We start from the raw sequence: 21,592 nt of genomic DNA, 5'->3' as shown, positions 1-21,592 counted from the left end.
AGAAAGAAATAAAGAAAAGAAAAGAAAAGAAAAGAAAAGAAAAGAAAAGAAAAGAAAAGAAAAGAAAAGGAAAGGCTGGCTAAAAACAAGCCAAGCTAAGGCAGGTACTCATAAGTAAGAATAAGTCTCCATGTATTTATTTGGGAGTTTGGTGGCAGGCTCCCAAAGAGCAAAGAGTAAAAATAACCAACTACACAGATGGAGGTCCAGGACAGCCAGACCACTCAGTAAAACCCTGGGGGAGGGAGGACTATCCATGAAGCACCCAGGAAAAAGGAAAAAAATGAATACAGGACTTTGATTTGATTTTTCACATAAAAGGCATTCCCACAACACTTAGGAGGCTGGAGCACAAGAGGAGGGCACAAGTATTCGGCCAGCACGGGCTAAACTTCACTATTTTTAAAGAAAAAAGTGACAGTCTTCAGCCTTTCCGATGTTGATCAGTGCTTGCCCTACCCTGGGGAGAGGGACTCTGAGCTTCAGAGAAACTTGAGCTTTCACACTGATTCACACACACACACCCCACTTTTGAGGATGCATAAAATAGGAACCAACACAGCCACCTGCTTTTCTGAAAAGCATAGGCAGCACCACGGCAATTATACCACCAACTGTTTGGAAAAAAACACCTCTCAGCACAGGAGGAGCAACCGTGTCTGTTTTTGTTGTTCTAGAAACTAGCTCAGTGCAAGGTGCAAACAAAACGAGTTTCCCAGTAATCACCCTAAACCACCACCGCACCTTTCTATGGCTCCCCACCCAAGTTAGCTTCCCCTCCCTGGGGCATGCTCTCCAAGCCCTGTAAATCACAGGCTGAAGAGCCACACAGAAGCAAGTTCACCCTGCTGCCAAGCAAGAGGTGCTGGTTTGAGGCTCCCTGAAGGCACTGCCAAATTCAAGCCAAGAAAAACAACTCCACCCCAGGCCCTTGGAGAAAGGTCCCTGCACTGGAGCTCAGGTGTGGCTGCCACAGAAATGCAAGGGTCTCTGAAATGCTCACCAATCTGAAACCTTGGGAACACTGACCAGCACTAGACCAAACTCAAAGTCCAGCACTTCACTACAGGTTCTGGGCTCTCAGAAGGACACTGCTGTACCCATACCACCTCACAGACAGGACAAGGCACAGGGCAAACGATTCTCCTTGGCTCTGTCCTAAAACTAAGAAAGTTCCCCATTGTGAAAAGCTTGGCAAGCCAGTGAAGACAGAACTATCACACAGGAAGTCAAAATCTAGGCAAAGATTGCCAAAACCCACATAACCAACCCCAGGCTGAGCACCCAGAGTCAGATTCTTGCCTAGGCCAGAGACTCAGCCCTCATTGCTGCTTCACCAATGCAAAGGCACCCAGAACAGGTCACTCCTAAAGCCCCTTCCTCCAGCATTGTGGGGAAAGAAACTCCACAAACTAGAGCTTAGAAAATTGAGGCCTAGCACATCTACTGACTTGTAAAAATAAAAATGAAAAACATCTTCTATCCCAAGAAGAGCAGTAAGCTGACTCTAAAGAGGGAGTGCTCAGATACAGGGCAGGACCCAGCCCCAGGAGCACCATCCAGGCCAGAGGCATCACCTGCCCAACGGGCACACTGCTGAAATCAGTTGTCAATGGTTAGGATAGATAGCTCATTAGAATCAGAGATGGTATGTCTTACCATGCCTCCCTCATAGCCCCAGCTCTTTGAGTGGCTCTATGACCACAGATGTGCCAAACATTTCTAGTTTGAGTGGCTCCCTAGATGGCAGTGCCTCTGAACCACTTCTGAACTATGGGATCAGCCCAAATTCTCAGGATATAAACCACCCACTGGGCAGTTTCAGGTTTGACATATCCCAGAGGCAAGATTTCCAGGAAAGAAAGTGTTTCCTTACTAGAAGAAACAAAGCTCCCTCTTCCAGCACATAAATGAAAAGAAATTATCCCAGTAACAGGAGAATTTCATATAAAGGAAAGCTAAAACACCATGAGACAGGGACTCCCAGATGACTTCAACTCATGATCTTCCTGCCTAGACCTCCTGAGGGCTAGATTACTAGCATGGACCAGTTACAGAGAATCAATTCTTCATAGCAACAAAAGCACAATCACTCACTGCAATCTCGTTGGTGTGAAAAGAAAACTCCCCAACAGGAAAGACCTTAGACAATAGGGAAATGGACCAGTGTTAAGCACAGATAACTCCAGGCCCTCACATCTGTGTTACTGCTACTTATTTCAATTTCTAGTGCTTTTTAAGTAAAAATAACCATTCATCCATCAACTGACAAATCTGAAAGAGTGTGGTAACACTGCTCCCACAGACAGCCCATGGAGCTTCCCAGGCTCAAACGCAGGAGCCATGCATACAGAACCAAGTAGCTGGGAATGAGGAGGAATGCCCAGTATGGCTGAGACACCTGGAAGTCAGAGACCAAAGCCCAGATTTCCCCAGTGCAAGCAAGGTCAGTACTGGCCCCATGTGGAAGTGAGGGAGACAAAAGGAGCAAGAAAAGAAGCAGAGGCAATGAAAGGTTGAGGCTGTACCAAAAACTCATGTCTTCAGCACAGCATCAATGACAGATATATGGAAGGGAGGGCAGAAGTACACACTGTCTCCATAAAGCAAACACAGGAGCCAGCAACACCTTTGGCTGAGAGGTATCAGACTGATCAAGAAGGGCATTGTGACACAAGTGTACAACCCCATCACTACAGAGCTGGAGTTACAAGAACTCTATGTCAAGGTGTGGGGAGGGGTAACACAAAGGCCCTTCAATGACTCCTCGGGACAGGTCGCAGGCCCTTTGTCATAACACAAAAAAGTAGGGAGGTGTCAAGATAGAGGGCTTGCCTGGCAGGGCTAGGCCCCTAGAATGACCTAGTCCAAAGGAAGGATGGTCTATACACATAGACCACAGTTTACAGGATCTGTGAAAAGAACCAAGTGTCAGAACAAAATATCAATGGCCCAAAATTTTTGAAAAAGGATACAGAGGGAACAATTTCAGGGAACTGATACAGAAATTTTGTTGTCCCACAGTGAGACTCATAGCCACAGACGGCTGGCAAACTCATTACTATAGGGGACTGGTCAACCCATTACCTATAGGGGGCTGGCCAACCCATTATCTATAAGGGGGCTGGCCAACCCATGACCTATGGGGGGCTAGCCAATCCATTACCTATAGGGGACTGGTCAACCCATTACCTATGGGGACTGGCCAACCCATTACCTATGGGGGCTGGTCAACCCATTACCTATGGGGGCTGGCCAACCCATTACCTATAAGGGGTTTGGTCAACCCATTGGCCACAAAGGGCCCAGCTTCTCCAATGACCAGACATTGGTCACTAGCCACACAAATGCTCAAAGCTTCATCAGCTGAGCTTCCTAGTCAACATGCAAGCGTGAAGACAGTGCCCACCTTAGAAAACTTGGTCTACTGATTACATACTGCCATCTTCTGTACTCAGATGACAGGAAGACACCCCAACCTGTCCTTGGCAGGTCTTCCCTCTGATGCTTCTCACTCCTTATTTCCTTGAAGGGCAGCTTACTATATACAGAGAACCCTGTCTAGACTATGGAACAGCACACAACTACAGGTAAGTACCTGGGACCCTTAGTATCACTTCAGAGTAGGATGGCTTGTCATCCTATCAGAAGACAATGATCAAGCACAGCACATGGCAAAGGCTTGAGTGAGGGCAAAAAATTAAGGAACCAACCTATAGGATGAAGACTTGTGGGGTGGAAAAGAAGGTCGTGGAGGGGTGGCTGGAAAGCTAGGGTGAAGCTCTGAACAAGACAAGGGAGACAAGAGAACCAAACAACACAGTAGGCATAGAGGACACAGACAGAGACAGAGACAGAGACAGAGACAGAGACAGAGACAGTCCCACTCTCTAGTGTCTGTCTGTCTGTCTGTCTCTCTCTCTCTCTCTCTCTCTCTCTCTCTCACACACACACACACACACACACACACACACACACACACACCCTACTGTCAGGCTTCCACATTCACAGGGCTAAGGAGGACAACAGGCATGAGGTGAGGCTGTAACTTCAGAGGTGTCTCAAGTACACCCACAGAATGAGGACTCTAGAACAAGGACAGAGAGCAGGAAACAAAGATCAAGGGCAAATCAGAGATGAGGTGTCAACAGCCAAGGCCTGAGGGAAGCATATGAGAAGGAAAGCCAAGGAAAGTATGGGCAACCAGGTATCAACACCTGTCCATGGGCCAGGTGAGAGAAGAAGAAGGGGGTGGAGCTATGAGGTATTCAAGTGGCCTTCAACAAAGCCAAGGCTAAAGGGGAGTGGGGGGGGGGCACACTAGCTCCTCAGCCTCCAGCACTAACCCTGTTCACATCAGCAGGTGGGCAGATAACACTTTCCTTCTACTTAAAGGGACAAGGAGGATGAAGCCTCTGACCTACACAGTCCCTTCCCCTGCCAAGTGTGGAACCCTGCATTGCCTGCATGTACAGACATGTTCCTATGGGGCTCATCTATGTAAAATGCTGAGCTACATGAAATTAGATACAGCCAGAGCTAGCAGCTCACATTCTGTCAAATCCTAACTCAGGAACTTATTTCCCCAAATTTACAGACACACAGCATTCAGTACCTGATCCCCAAACTGTCATACATTTTCCCCACCCAAAACCCTACTTTGGGGGCTAGCAAAATGGCTCAGTGGAAAAAAATCACTTGCTGCTGCCAAACCTGAGTTTTGATTCCTGGGATTCGCATATTGAAAGGAGAGAATTCTTTCTGCCTCCGCCTTAGTGCAATGGCGCACAAACCACACCACACCCCCACAAAATATATATATATATATAAATATATATATGTATATGTATATATTCATATATATATATATGAAAAGAAAAGAAGAGAAGAGAACAGAAGAGAAGAGAAAAGAAAAGCTACCCTGAGCACCAAGGCACAACCATCCAGACATTCTGCCCTTGACACACTAAGCCTGAGTATCTCTAAACACCAGGTTCCACGGAGGTCCACAAAAAAAGAGGCCAGAGCCCACAAGACCATAATAGGCTAAGCTCTGTCTAAACTGCATGACTGGCACTGATCAATCTCCACACACTTCTGAGGCAAGAGAAGTTTGTCATTTCTCTTCCAGATAGAGCAAAGAACCACACCTATGCCTCAGGCCACTAGGAGAGATGAAATCCAAGTATAGCTAAGGCCTATTTAGAAGCCAAGGCCAGGATATCTTGGTCAGGTGGCTGAAAGCCCAGGCAGAGCCAAGTCCATGACACTGGTCCCTCATGCCTGTCCACAAGAGTAACCTAGTCAGCAGTCACTTGTACCCAGACACCTGACCCCTTTCATCCTTCAAACCACACTTAAGAAAGAGACACTCCAATGAGTCTACTGGTGGTTGCCATGCAGCAGTCTGGAATGGGTCTATGGCCCATTGGTACCCTTGGCATTCTTGAGGTTTTTTGGTTTGGTTTGGTTTGGTTTCTTGAGACAGGGTTTCTTTGTGTAGTAGTAGCCTTGGTTGTCCTGGAAGTAGCTCTGTAGACGGGGCTGGCCTTGAACTCACAGAGATCCACCTGCCTCTACCTCCTGTACTTTTGTGAGTTTTAATACTATTGTTTATGAGGCTTCTGGGTTTTGGTGGAATTTTGTGGTTTGTTTTGTTTTATTCAGTGCTGAGTAACAAACCCAGGGCTTTAGCATGCTAGACAAGTGGTCTCTGTCCCTGAGCTATATACCCAAACTGTAAGCTTAGTAAGAATCCTACACCTTTAGAAAATATGAAAATAAATTTAGAATTTTGGGTTTTTTGTTTCTTTTTTGTTTGTTTGTTTTTTGAGGCAGTTTCTCTGTGTAGCCCTGGCCATTCTGGAACTCTCTGTGTAGACCAGGTCAGTGTCAAACTCAGAGCTCCATCTGCCTCTGTGAAAAGCTCCTGAGTGCTGGAATTAAAGGCATGTGCTACAATGCCTGGAAATTTTTGAAAATTTAAAAATAGGAAAAATAAGAAAACTTCACTATGAAGGAGAGATGCAATGCTAACAGAACAGACGGTAAACAAAAGAGGGTCTCCTGCCGTCAATCAACAATGGCAGTACCTTCCCTGCCAGCAGCCTATCTTTGAGAACAGAAGTTCCTTCACTACCATGGCCACTGCAGGAAACACAGAGAAGCCATGGTGATCAGGACTTTCAAATCTGAGGGGAAAAAAATCACAAACACATTTACATGACAATGATTTCATTTAAAAAAATATTTTCCACTCTCAAATTTCCTCTATTTGCACTAATACTGATACTCAAGAGTAAAAGGGCCTTCCAGAAAAATGAAGTTGCCAAGCACTTGTTTCCTTCCCACAAGAGTTAAGAATCAACGCTACAAGAGGACTATGCTTCGAGGGAAATAAAATCAATCCTAGTTTCGATGTGACTTGTTCAGGGTTCACCTGTTTCGCCTAACCCACACTAATGAACAGGTGGATAAAAATGAAGCCAAGTGCATCAAAGGAAACATGCAATCCTGAAGCACAATACACCTGCAAGTTTCATCATGCACAGGACACCCAGCCCTCTGCCTTCAGGTCTGACAGGCCCATGGTGAAACTGCTCCACCCACTAAGCGTAACTTCCTCCTGCCCTGGAGCCAAACCAGACCCAAGTGACCCTCCAAAAGAGAAAAGAAGGCAAAGGAGGGGACAGGAGACACCACTGCCCCAAGCAGCAGGGACTTCAGGCTTCTGGGGGCCAAAGCCAGGCACTGTGAGCCCAAGGAGATGAGACCACCACAGCTGTTGATCCAGTTTCATTCATCCACTTCCCAGGATTTCAGCTGCCTGCGTCAGACAATTGCTCACCATCCTCAGGGCAAAATCTCTCTAGATAGAGCAGAGGTGCTGTTGCCAAACCACCAAAGCACTCTGCCCCAACAGCAGAGTTGGGTCTCATCCTCCCCTCCCTAGCCAACACACCCAGCTGAGGGGGTAGGAGTCAACTTTTCTAAGCCTCTGGGAACCCTTTTTACACCTCAGGAGGAAGGAAAAAAGGGAGAATTTCTCTCCCTCAACACTGGAATTTGAAGATGTCCAAATAAAAGGCACACATGTCTAGCTGGCTTAAGTCACTAAAAGGAATCTCAACCCACTGGCATAACTGGCAAGGAATGGAACAGCAACTATCCTCCAGTATCTGAGCACAATCTGTGCTCTCCACACCTCCCAAATAAGAAAAGAAAAACAGAAAACTTGGGAACCACACAGAGAGACAAGAAACAGGTGATCAAAACGAACCAAAAGGCTATGAGCAAAATATGTAAAACTAGACAAAAAGTAGTCTTCCCTGACACCCTAATGGATAAGCCCCCAGGCTCTCCACCCAGGACCTCTTCAGTTAACGCCCAGCAGGTTATCCCACCTCCCATAGGAGTCTACTCCCCCTAGGCAGGAAGCCTGCTTACCCTGCCAGCCACATCTCTGTTGCCATGGGCAGCACAGCGCAAATCAGAGAAACTCCTGAGCCAGGCTGGCAAGTAGCTAGCTGTAGACCCTAAAGCCCCTCAAAAATATAGATTGCTAACTAGGTACAGTGATACACACACACATAACCATTGGGTTTACAAGACAGAAGCTAACCTGAGCTGTAAAGCAAGGTTCTTCTCACCTAACCCCAGAAAGAATGCAGACAGCTAAACAAAACCAATCTAAAATCAATCCCCTGAAATGAATCATGCCTGAGTCTCCCGTGTACCACATACATGTGCTAGATAGGTCCAAGACCCTCCCCTCAAACTCTACCATAGATAAACAGACTCTAGCTACATTTTGTCAGACCTTCCCATATTCTCCTGATCTAAACATTTTCAGCAAGATTCAAACCAAGCCACAGGTGTTTGCACACATCTGGAATCCTAGCACTCAGGAGGAAGAGTCAGGAGTATCAACGCAAGTTCAAAGCTAGCATGGTCTACAAATTCCAGGTAAGCTAAGCCATGGCTACAAAGTAAGACATGCCTCGTTTTTAAAAAGTGTAGAAAGTCAGGCATGGTGGTACACACCTTTAATCCCATTACTCTGGAAGAGGAAGAGGCAGGCAGATCTCTGAGTTTGAGCCCAGCCTGATCTTTCAGGACAGTGAGGGCTACACAGAGAAACCCTGTCTCAAAAATTAGCTGGGTGGTGATGGCACATACCAGCCTGGTCTACAGAGCAAGTTCTAGGATAGCCAAGGCTACACAGAGAAACCCTGTTTCCAAAAACAAACAAAAATAAATAAATAAATAAATGAATGAATAAATAAAGCAGGATGGGAATTGGAGTAGGGCAGGGAGGCAGAGAGATGGCTCGGTTGGCCATCAAACCTGAAAACTACAAACCCTGGAAATATGTGGTAGACACAAAGAACACAAAGACTTGTTCTAAAGTCTTTTATTATTACTATTTATTATTAATTTTTTATGGTTGCTGGACTTGAAAGATGGCTCAACAATTAAAAGCCCATGAATCAACACAATGCACTCTGGCACATGTACTTGTGCACACAGACAGCAAACAAATCTAAAAATAAACTCCTTTAAATACTCATGCCAAAATATCAAGAACTAACCATTTCTGTCTACATCTTCACCAGAGACCTGAAACACAAATGTATAATACCTACCGTGATTTATAAAGCACGGTGGGTACACAGCTGTGACATCTGCCCACTTCCCTCCTCACACTATCCTTCAGGGTAAGTCACTGTTGTACCAACATCTACTGCTGCAACCAAAATGAAAATCATAATAAAACCCTCTTTAGCCTCCTCTCCACACAGCTGGACAAAGCCTCCACGGAATGGACTGTACATCTACACTCCCAAATCCCAAAGATGTCTGCCACAGGCAGAACCTCACATTTCATCAATATGACAAAACAGCCACATTTTTACATTTATTTTATAAAAAATACATGTGTGCATGTGTGCACACTATAACTGACATGTGAAGACAACCATAATTTTTCTAAAGATTTTATGTCTATTTATGGGCACACATATGTGCATCTGTGTGCACGCACACATGTGTACAATTGCTCACAGAAGCTGAAAGATGGCATCGTATCTCCTGGAACTAGTTCAGGGAGTTGTGTCCCTCCCAGCATGGGCACTGGAAACTGAACCAGGGTCCTCCAGGAAGGCAGCAAGTGAGCCATCTCTTGAGTCCCACAACCATAATTTTTAAAAAAGGCTTCAAAAACAAAATACGATGTTTTCAAAAAATAACCTATCAGGGGCTGGCTTGCCAAGCATGTTTAAGCGTGACACCCCCAGCATTACCAGAGAGAAAGAAAAAAACACTATGAGCAGAAACACTATTAGCTGAGCTAAATATCTATTATCATACACATTAGAAAAAATTACTGCTACATACCCCAGAGAATTGTAAATATAAATAAAAAAACACTTCTATGTTCCCAGTAGCATTAATCAGCAGACTAATTAATCAAAACCAGTCACACAGTGACACATTTTGTGACCATAAAAAGGATCGAAGAACTGGCACATGCCACAGGGTGGGACGACCTTAAGGACACTGTGCTCAGTGAAAGCAGCCTGTCCTACGTGAGTCTAAATATGCAAAATGCTCATAAAGGTCACCTCCACACAGAGAATGGAGGTCAGTGACCACTGGCGCTACAGTCACTGTGTGGTATGTGGAGAGACACACTGAAGGGAGACGATGGTGACTTTGTGGACATAACAAAATGAAGAAACCACCCCACTGAAGGGACAGTCCTCATAGCAAGCAAATCATGTCTTGCTTTTAAACTGCTGTTAACATAGCAGCGTTAAAACACAACTGCAGAATCAAAAGCAGTAAGTCCAAAGAGCCTCTACTTACCTTCCTATCCCCAAGTCCCATGTGCCCTTCCCAGGGTTACCGGCACCTGGCCCTGACATTGCCCACCCAGTCTCAGAACCTGTGTAAAGGTGCGCAGACAGCCAAACCCAAGATGGCAGTATGACTGGTTGCCTTCAAACTTCTCCAAAGGATCCTGCTTCTGAGTGACCTAGAAGTTTCCTTTGCTTCCAAAATATGGACAAGAACTACTCTCAAATCTCACCCAGTGTAATAAAAGAAAATCAAGAAGATGTTTCTGACCCTAGAGCCTACAGTCCCAGAAGGACATCTATAACCCTCCAGAATGTGAAACCCTAGAGACCATGGCCTTATAGAACTATCTATGCCCTCCTCCTGAATGCTCACTCTCAATACCTCAATGGCCTCAGAAAGCTTCTGTGACCTTGTAAACATTAACCCTAGAAACAGCATTGGAGAGGCACGACGTAACAGTGTACATCAAAGCCAAACAAAGCCTTAGGAGTCTATCTGTGACCTCACCAATACTGGTCCAGAGCTTCCTAGCCTCATTCATAAGGTCATACCCTCTCTGTGATTTCACACTAGAGTTTTTCTTCTTGCCAGTACTAAAATGCCATACAACAGACAGGCAAAGACCACCAGCAATAGGTAGATTGGGCACAATGGGCTTCTCTACACAGTTCCTAGAGCCTGTATTTAAACTTAGATACTAAAAACTTTGTAACACATTAATCCAAACAGGATCAGATTTCAAGCCCTCTGCCTCTTTCACTAGGGCTAGCTTCACTGCTTTACAACAAAACTAAACTCCCAGGGACATGGCTGCAGTTCTGCAGGCACCACTGTCCCCTAGTGGTGATGCATATATCATCAGCTTTCTCCTGTGAGCCACCACTTCAGGCCAGCCTTATACACTAAGCACACAGTAGTCAGTAGAAAATGAAACCACAATTCTGTGATGCAAACAAATCCCACTATGTTCCAGTCACTGGAACACAGAGTGAATGGAACCAACAGTTTGGGGATGACCCATCAGTTTGGAAACAGTGCAAAGGCCTACAGTCCCACAGATCCACAAGCTGTCCCTGGTACTTACCAGGGCTTGCAGCATCCCATCCATTGCAATGACACCCTCAATGGTCTGGAAAGAAGAGTGGGCCAAGGTACACAGGCTCCAGTCCAGAAAGCTAGCCATCTTTCTCTGCTTGACATCAGGTCTTACGATAAACCTGAGGGGAATACAAACACAGGAGATGCTCAACAAGACTCCAATGTTGAGAACCCACCCACATTCCACCAAACACATTTCCTCCCAGCCCCTAAGCAGAGCTGCTGCCTACATACATGGCCCTCTCTCCAAGAATCCAAGGCCCTGACCATCATGGTCGAGCAGTTGATATCTCATGAAGTTATTCACAGGCCTCTCCACCTTCCCTCCTTCCCTCCTGGGGCGCAAATCATCCAACAGCTTCACAAATCGACAGATACCTTTATCCCCACCACAGCCAGGGAACATCTTCCTACTTCTCAGCTCCAACTCCTTCTAAGAGTATCCCTTAACCTCAGGATACATCCCCAACAACCTAGTCCAATAGGCAATCCCAACCCAAGGACCTCTCTACCACAATCTCTATGGATCATACAACTCCCACCTCATGATGCAGGGCCTGTTTCCTTCCACCCAAAATCCAGCTGACAATGTAAGCTCAGACCACTGGCCAGGTGACTCTATAGAGGTTCTGTAACTGAAAAACAAGCCAAGTTCTGCCCACTCAGGGCTGACGCCAAAAGAAAAGGCAACCCAGAAGAGTAACAAAGAAAGAAAGAAAGAAAGAAAGAAAGAAAGAAAGAAAGAAAGAAAGAAAGAAAGAAAGAAAGAGGGAGGGAGGGAGGGAGGGAGGGAGGGAAGGAAAGAGAGAGAGAGAGGGAGAGAGGGAGGGAGGGAGAGAAAGAGAGAGAGGGAGAGAGGGAGGGAGGGAGAAAGGAAGGAAGGAAGGAAAGAAAGAAGGAAGGAAGGAAGGAAGGAAGGAAGGAAGGAAGGAAGGAAGAGGGCTGGAGAGATGGCTCAGAGGTTAAGAGCACTGGCTGCTCTTCCAGAGGTCCTGAGTTCAATTCCCAGCAACCACATGGTGGCTCACAACCATCCGTTATGAGATCTGGTGCCCTCTTCCATACAACATGGAAGCAGAATGTTGTATACATAATAAATAAAATCTTAGAAAGAAAGAAAGAAAGAAAGAAAGAAAGAAAGAAAGAAAGAAAGAAAGAAAGAAAGGTTGTAGAGGGAGGAACAGAAGGTGCTGCCTCTCCAAAGAAGGCTCACAGACAACCTCAAGGGTACTTGTAAAGGAGGGCTGAACAAGGAAGGGTGCCAGCCAGGTGGGAAAGTGCTGCATCGGAGAAAAAGCTAAGAGGAGATGCACAGAAGTATAGGGACCAGGGTCAAAGGGCCTAGGCAAGCCAGGCAGCAAGTCTGACGAATGTCCTAACTACAATCCCAGGACATTCAGACAGGAGAATGGAAACAGAGGTGCCAGCTGGTAGACGTAAGGTAGTTTCTAGTGAATAGTGGAACTGTCTGCAGAGAAAGGAGGCCATGAGTCCTGGGGACAGAGAGGCCCACTTTGGGGTATTCCCTATGCAATGCCCATTAGAGAGCCACATGAAGCACCAGCCAGTGGTTTGTGTGAGTCCACAGTTCTGAGAAGAGTCAGAACTGGAACCTCCATCCTCTTGTGTCCTGACCACCTACCTGGGACCTAAACCCACTATACCTGTGTAGCTCATCTAGAGGGCCAGTTAGAGCTACATCTACTCTCTTGGTAACAAACCCTCTCAGCATACACTGGTAGTACTATGATCCAGCCCCTCCCAGAACATGTCCAGGCAAGCACAAGTGGACAGCTGGCACTCTTCATCATCCCATGAGTGGCAAAGACCCACCTCCTGAGGGTACCACCTCACAGGACATGCTCAAGGATTTAGGTTCCCTATTTCCAAACACCATGGTCCAATACTTGCCTAGCCTCAGTGGTCCTCCTGTTCAATCTATGTGGCAGATAACCAAAGCTTTGGCCTAAGCAGCACCTACACAGTCTATTATTTGTCCTCTGCCTTCATCCTGTCATGGGTCATATGCACAAATTTATTCCCATGGCAACGTATACCTTTAAACTTTAGAAAAATGTAAAGTCAATAGAAAAACATAAAGTCACTTGCTATATTACAAGCTACCAATTTGACAAATAAAGAAAAAGCAAAGTTGAGCCACTAACAGGCCAAGCTGCAAAAGCAGCAGAGCATCCAGCTGGATTGACAACTACAAAAGAGGTAGAGCCATAAGACTGGTAGTTACCAGCAGCAGAAATTAGAAGCAACAAACAGCAGCTGCCTTTGAACAACAACAACTCTGACAGTGGCCATAGTACAGTAAGTGGCAGCTGAACAGGTCAAGACAGCAGCCATGGCAGGAGAAATAATAACTGCAAAAGTAGAGAAAAGACAAGAGACAGTAGAAAATTGAGACTATAAGACAGGCTATGAAAAACCAGATCAAAAACTACAGCACCTGAGAAACTAGTAAACAAAGAGGACCCTAAAAGAGACAAACTTTGTCCCCTGGAGAAGGGGAAAGGGTCACCATCCCCTGAGCAAATTGAGAGCATGGGAAGAGGGGGGAGGGAGCTACGAGAATGAGAAGGGAAAAAGAGGAAGGATGCAGAGGTCATGAGGGAGCAGAAAGGTTAGGTCAGGTGTAGATTAGAAGAAAGGACATGTGATAGGTAGGGTTTTAGTTAGGGGGTGGTAGGGGAAGAAGGAAGAGAGAAAGAAACTGAGATTGTCATGTAATTCAATCTTGTTTGTAATTAAAATAAAAAAAAAAAAACTACAGGCCCTGCTGTTCATGAAAACCATCAAGGCTTTAAGTCCTAGGGCTTCAAAATACCAGGCCAGACAGCTGTTAACACTGAACATTACTAAGCACTTAGGAATCCCAATACCTACATCTTCACAACAGCTGCTGCCAAGGGATGAGGAATACTCATAAAACCAAGGGTCCTAGCACCTTTGGCTGTCTCAAAAACTGTAACACTTGTAGAACTAAGGACACCACTCTCAGAAGCTTGCACAAGATTCCTAACACTAGAGGACCCCACCTGCTGATGTTTCTGCCTGCTTATTCCTGCAATTTGATGCTATCAAATGCTAACAAACACAAAAGATGTAAAGACCAGCACTAAAGTGTTTCATCGCCTACCTGTGCATTCTACCTAAGCAAAGGGAGCCCCAGACAACTAACTAGGAATCCTAGTCATTGGATTGACTTGAACACAGCCTCAGAGTGAAACCTAGTGACATACCTAAAGATAATAAAGGCAGTTTACAGCAAGCCCATAGCCAACATCAAATTAATGGAGTGAAATTCAAAGCAATTCCACTAAAATCAGAACAAGACAGAGTTGTCCACTCAATCCACACCTACTCAGTAAAGTACTTGAAGTCTTAGCAAGAGCAGTAAGACAACTGAAGGAGATCAAGGTGAAACTCAAGGAATGGAAGATGTCAAAGTATCGTTTCTGCAAATGAAATGATAGTATACATAAGTAAGCCTAAAAATTCCACCAGGGAACCTCTACAGCTGATGAAACACTTTCAGCAAAGTTCCTGGATACAAGATTAACTCACAAAAAGCAGTAGCCCTCCAATATACAAATGACAAATGGACTGAGAAAGAAATCAGGGAAACAACATCTTCCACAATAGCCTCAAATAAAATAAAATATCTGGGGGTAACTAACCAAGCAAGTAAGAACTTGTATGATAAAAACTTTGAAGAAAGAAATTGAAGAAGACATCAGAAGATGGAAAGATCTCCCATGCTCTTGGATCACTAGGGTCCATAATAAAATTTAACACAATAAACACTGCCATCCTACCAAAAGCAATCTGGAGATTCAATGCAATCCCCATCACAATTCCAATGCAACTCTTCCCAGACCTGGAAAGGACAATTCACAACCTCACATGGAACAACAAAAACTCCAGGATACCTAAAACAATCCTGAACAATAAAAGAACTGCTGGAGGACCTGAGCAGTGGTGGCTCACACCTTTAATCCCAGCACTGGGGAGGCAGAGGCAAGCACATTTCTGAGTTTGAGGCCAGCCTGGTCTCCAAAGCAACACAGATACACAGAGAAACCCTGTCTCAAAAATAAATTTAAAAAAGAAGAAGAAGAAGAACTGATGGAGATCTCACCATTCCCAAAGCCAGTTGTGCTACAAAGCTATAGTAATGAAAACTGCATGATATTGGCATAAACAGACTGTTGATCAATGGAATCGAAATGAAGATCCTGACATAAATCTACACACCTAAGGACACATGAATTTTTATAAAGAGCCAGAAATATAGATGGGGGGAGGGCATCTTCAATAAGTGGTTCTGATCAAACTGGATGGCTGTATGTTAAAGAATCCAAACAGAAGCATATTTATCACCCTGCACAAACTCAACTCCAATTGGATCAAAGACCTCAACACAAAACCAGATTCACTGAATCTGATAGAAGAAAAAATGGGCTTTAGCCTTCAACTCACTGGCACAGGAGAAGGCTTCCTGAACAGAACACCAGTAGCACAAGCACTAAGATCAACAATTAATAATGGGACCTCATGAAACTGAAAAGGCAAAGGACACTGTCACTCAGACAAGCGGAAGCCTACAGAATGGGAAAAGTTTCTTACCAACTCCACATCTGACAAAGAACTAATATCCAAAATATATAAAGAACTCAAGAAACCAGGTATCAAAACATCAAATAATCCAATTAAAAATAGGGTACAGAGCTAAACAGAAAATTCTCAACAGAGGAAATGCAAATGGCTGAGAAACAAAGAAATGTTCAACATCCTTAGGCATCGAGGAAATGCAAATCAAAACTTCTTTTGAGATTCCGTCTTACACCTGTCAGAATGGCTAAGATCAATACCACAAGTGACACCTCATGCGGGAAAGGTTTTGGAATAAGGGGACACTCATCCATTGCTGGTGGGAGTGCAAACTTGTATAGCACTTGGAAATCAGTGTGGTGGTCTTGGGCATATACCCAAAGGATGTTTCATCCCACCATAAGGACACTTACTCACTCATATTCATTGCTGTTCTGATCATAACAGCCAGAAACTGGAAACAACATAGATGGCCCTCAACAGAAGAATGGATAAAGAAAATTTGGTACATTTACACAATGGAGTATTACCCAGCTGTTTAAAAAAAAAAAAAATGACATCATGAACTTTGCAGGCAAATGGATAAACCAGAAAAAAAAAAAATCAAACTGAATGAAATAACCCAGACCCAGAAAAATAAGTATGGTGTATATTAAACTTATATGTGGATATTAATCATTAAATAAATGATAACTAAGCTATAGTCTGTAGATCCAGAGAAGTTGGGATTGAGGGGAAAAACAGCTAGAATTGAGTGGCATCTGAAGGGTGTTATGGAAACCTAGTGCAGTGGAAACCTCCTAAAATATACGAAGGCAATCCTAATGAAGTCTCCAATTAATGAAAGAGACAGAGTTCCATCTGGGCATCTCTTGCCATCAAACGAAGCTGCCAGTACCAGGAGTGGGTTATATCCAATTGAACCACTGGTCAAAGAGGTCCCATTGAAATGCCCCAAAAAACCCAGGCTGTTGCCAAGACAATAGGTTGCTCTCCACAATCTGACAGCAAGGCCCCATTGCTGAAGACAACAGCCACCAACTCATAGAACATGAAAAGGTTAAGCTGATGCCTACACAGAATCTTCACCCCTATGTTCTAGGGTCTATGGTATGAGAAGGTACTCTGCAGGCTATTAAAAGAGAAACACAAATACCACCTGGCCACAAAGCCTTTGACTGACAATCTTTCCTGTCTGCAAAATATGCTAGGGCAATGGTGGCACAAAGCTTGTGGAAGAACCAATGTCTAATCTGACTTAGGCCCATTCCACGAGATGGAATCCATACCTGACACTGCTTGGGTGACCAAGAACCAGATACTAGGTAGTGTAGGGGAAGCTGTAGCCACGCCTTCTTAGGGGCTGGCTACAAGAGTACCTGAGGGCTTGTGAGGGTGTGGTCAGAGTGAGTAGGGGGACTGCGTTTTTGGTTTCGGTTTCTCTTTGCTTCTTGCTGTACAGACTACCACCGGCTGGCTGGTTCGCTCTGTAAGTAAGGCTTTTCCCTATTAAATACCCTTATATTTCTACCTGACTCCGTATTGGTAATTACCTACTATATCTGGTTGTCAGAAGCGGGATATTGGAAACCCACACCCCATTTGGGACAGGCTGTGGGTTCCATCGGGCCCGCCGCCTAGGCCGGGAAAGCACCCTCTTTCCACAGGCGTTGCCGGCTAGCAGCTGATCCACAGCAGCTGTGCTGCTCAGTCATCCACCCAGTTTCTAGCTGCCTAGAGATAAGCGCAGGCGCTTTTGTGACCGCTCTCCACTGCTGACCGACTGCTGCCAAATGCCTCGGAATAACTGAAGGCCTGTGCTACCTGCTGGTCAAATATATTTACTGCATCTGGAGTAGAAATCAGGTAAAATCATGGCGGAATATTTATCATTTGCTGAAATTGGTAATGTTTTTGCTTATTACGTGAATTCACTGTTTGAGGAGGATGCTAATTTGCCAATTATTGGCCTATATGCTGTCATGGCAGTTAGCTTGCTGGTACAAATAGTATTACTAGCCAGAGGACTCAGGAATAGAGATAAGGATAACCTCACCACCTGCTTACAGGAAATAACAGCTTTACGATTAGGTCAGACCACAATTGTGCAGCAAATGGAACAGAAATTGGATGATAAGCTTGGCTCTGTGTCCAATACACTAAAGACAGAGCTGTCTGATGAGATACAGCGTATTTATGATAAGATAAACACAGAGAGATCCTCCATGTCTGAGGCCTTAGAGGCTAGGCTGTCAGAAGACCATGACCAGCTAAAGAATATCTGTAGCCAGCTAGAAACTCAGATAGGCAATGTTACTCATCAACTAGATGCAACGGTGCAAAATACCCAGCATAGGGTTGAAGAATTGGACAATGCCATTCAATCAGTTATTGAAGCATCCAAGGTAGCAGATCAGAAATTTGAGTCTAGATTTGAATGTTTGGAAGATAATTTACAGTACAGGGCTGACAGATTACATAGGTCCATACGGTCGATTGCTGAGGACTCAAAATCAGCAAATCATGACCTGGAATCTAGACTCCAATACCTAGAAGGCAGTTTCCATGCCATCCAGATGCTGTCTAAGGATGATCGTATGAAAGACCTAGAAAAACGTGTAGATGAGCAGTTAGAGCAATTTACAGATTCACTAACGTGCTTGGAATCTTTTATGATTAAGGAGATTGAAACTTTTCAAAAGGATATCATTGCTAGGCTTAAAGATCAGTGGGATGCCTCAGAAGCAGAATCACTCCAATCCCAGGCACCTACTCCACCCAGGTATCGTGACTATTCTTCTAAGGTTGTTACTCATACACCATTAGTGTACCCAGCTACCATGGTAGAAAAGCCAGCTTCTAAGAAACACCCTCATGGACGGATGGCTTATGAATGGCAACCTATACAGCCGAAGGATCTTAAGAATATTAAAGAATCAGTTGTCTCATATGGTCTCCATAGCCCATACGTAAAACAGCTATTACATTCATGGGCAACCTTTAACAGGGTGACACCCACAGATTGGGAACGATTGGTAACAGCTGTACTTGAGAATTCATGCCAAATCCAGTGGAAGGCATTGGTAAGGGAAGAGGCAAAGCTCCTTGAACGTCAGGGCATAAAGGAAGGTTTTAAAGCCCCTCTAGATAAGCTTCTTGGTCAGGGTATTTATGCTGACCCACAGGTTCAGGCTGAATATGATGACGATATACTGTCTCTTTGCAGGAAAGCAACATTAAATGCCTGGGATAAGGTTCATGAGCCAGGAGAAAGTCTAGAAGCTTATACCAGAATAGAACAGGGACCTACAGAACAGTTCCGGGACTTCTTACAAAGGTTAACTAGGGCAGTAGAATTACAGGTATCAGATCCAGAAACAAGACAATCAATTATATATACAATAGCTTATGAAAATGCAAACCCTATATGCAAAAGAATACTTTTGCCTTTAAAGATCAGATCAGCTCCGTTAGAAGAATGGGTTTTGTATGCAGCCAACATTGACTATAATGTGCAAGATACTGGAGCTTGGGTAGGAGAAGCCATCTCCAAAGGTTTAAAACGGCAACAGGAAATTAAAAGGTCTAGAGGTGAGGATGTAAGGGCTTGGCAAGGAGAAGCACCTTACAGAGGTCAACATAGATACCAAGAGGCTAGAGGTTACTACTACTATGAACCAGAACCTTGGGTAGGAAGAGCCTTCCCCTGGAGACCACGAAGGCTCCAGGAACCTAGATGTTTCAACTGTGGTAAAATGGGACATACTAAGAGAAATTGTAGACAAATGAATTCTAACAATGCCTCATATGGAAGGCCACTGCCTTCTGGATTGTGTAGAAGGTGTGGTAAGGGCAGACACTGGACCAATGAATGTAGATCGACCAGGGACATACAAGGAAACCCCTTAAGGTCCAGAAACCCCGAGGGGGGCCTCAAGAAGTCCCCCACATCGAGAAAGGTCAGGTCATTTCCAACAGCAGTGGAAGACAATCTCTCACAGGAACAATAGATAGTACTTTGCATATTGTGAAAAAAGATTGCTCTAGATGGTAGTTTGAATAGTGATGAAGAATCAAGTGTGAATGGACAAAATGAGAAACGCATATTTTGGCAAGCTTCTATTAATGATAAAAGGCCTCAGTTAAAAGTTAAAATTAATAATAAAGTTATTTCTGGCTTAGTGGACACTGGGGCGGATGTAACTATTATTACTCAAAAGTCTTGGCCTCAGAAATGGCCTCTTAGAGAGGCAAATGTACAATTTTTAGGAATTGGAACTCTATCTAGAGTTCGACAGAGTGTTAACTCAGTGGTCTGCATTGGACCGGAAGGACAGAAAGGGATACTGAAACCATACGTGGCAGATATAGCTATAAATCTCTGGGGTCGTGATCTCTTACAGCAATGGAATACTCAGATTAATATTCCTCCAGTGTCAGATACAAATTATGAAAAAGATCTGGTAAGACGCTATGGAAAACGGTTACCAACCATCCATGCTGTACAGAAACTAGGTACAAATGATGGACCTTCAGAGGAGCCAAAGGCCCTGCCATTGAAGTGGCTTACAGATGAACCAGTTTGGGTAGGACAATGGCCTATGACCTCTGAGAAGCTAGAGGCTTTAGAAAAGTTAGTACAGGAACAGCTAGATGCTGGACATATAGAGGAATCTACCAGTCCTTGGAATTCTCCTGTATTTGTCATCAAAAAGAAGTCAGGTAAGTGGAGAATGCTGACAGACCTGAGAGCTATAAATAAGGTAATTCAACCAATGGGCTCTCTGCAACCTGGAATGCCATTACCTTCCTTAATACCTAAAGGATGGCCTATCATAGTCATTGATCTAAAAGACTGTTTTTTCACAATACCGTTACAGGAAAATGATAGAGAAAAATTTGCATTTACTGTACCAACTCTTAATAATTCACAGCCAGTTAGGAGATATCAATGGAGGGTTTTGCCACAAGGAATGCTAAATAGCCCTACTTTGTGTCAACACTTTGTACAGCAACCTTTGGGAATAATTCGTAAGAAATTTCCACAATCTCTTGTTTATCATTACATGGATGATATTCTTTTATCAGATTCTAATAAGGAAACTTTGGAACGTATGTTTGAAATGGTGAAGGAAGTTCTGCCTCGTTGGGGATTACAGATTGCACCAGAAAAGATACAAAGAGGAAATTCTATTAACTATTTAGGTTACAAGATAGACTTACAGAGAATCAGACCTCAAAAGGTACAAATTAGGAGAGATCGGTATCAAACTCTTAATTCTCTTCAGAAATTATTAGGGGAAATTTCTCAATTACAGACAATTATTGGTGTAGAAGGACATGACTTAAAGCATTTAAAAATGGCCCTTAAAGGTGATAAGGACCTAAACAGTCCTAGAATATTATCTGATGAGGCAGAAAAAGAGTTACAATGGGTAGAAAACAGAATATTGAATGCACATGTAGATCGGATAAACCTTAATTTAGACTGTATTCTGGTTATCTTGCCATCCAGAGAATACCCTTCTGGAATTCTGATGCAGAGGGAAGACACTATATTGGAATGGATATTTCTGCCACATAAACAGAATAAAAAGTTAAAGACATATATAGAAAAGATTTCTGATTTGATTTTAAAGGGTAAATTAAGACTTCGCCAGCTGACTGGAAAAGATCCAGCAGAAATTATAGTACCTTTAACTAATGAAGAAATTTCTTCCTTATGGAAAGATAATGAATATTGGCAAATAGCTCTTACTGACTTTTTGGGAACAATTAGCAACAACTATCCCAAAACTGACAGAATTAAATTCATAAAAAAGACAGTCTGGATTCTTCCACGTATTGTAAGACAAACTCCCATTTCTGGAGTTCTTACCTTCTACACTGATGCCAACAAATCAGGTAAGGCAGGTTATAAAGCAGGTGAGGTAAGTAAAGTAGTTCAAAGTCCATATACATCTGTACAGAAGGCAGAATTATATGCAATTCTCATGGTACTTAAGGATTT

At 44.0% G+C, this 21,592-nt stretch overlaps 1 protein-coding gene across 1 annotated transcript in view; it reads right to left on the bottom strand.

The window, feature by feature from the left end:
- Positions 1-21,592, bottom strand: part of Tbcd (tubulin folding cofactor D) — a 171,891-nt gene that overhangs the window by 128,250 nt on the left and 22,049 nt on the right. Inside the window, exon 7 of the mRNA XM_027425304.2 lies at positions 10,946-11,078. Coding sequence (XP_027281105.1) covers positions 10,946-11,078 — 133 coding nt within the window. The remainder of the gene's footprint in view (positions 1-10,945; positions 11,079-21,592) is intronic.

Source organism: Cricetulus griseus, chromosome 7 (assembly GCF_003668045.3).
Source record: "Cricetulus griseus strain 17A/GY chromosome 7, alternate assembly CriGri-PICRH-1.0, whole genome shotgun sequence".
Lineage (NCBI taxonomy): Eukaryota > Metazoa > Chordata > Mammalia > Rodentia > Cricetidae > Cricetulus > Cricetulus griseus.
This window is presented reverse-complemented; position numbering and strand designations above follow the sequence as displayed.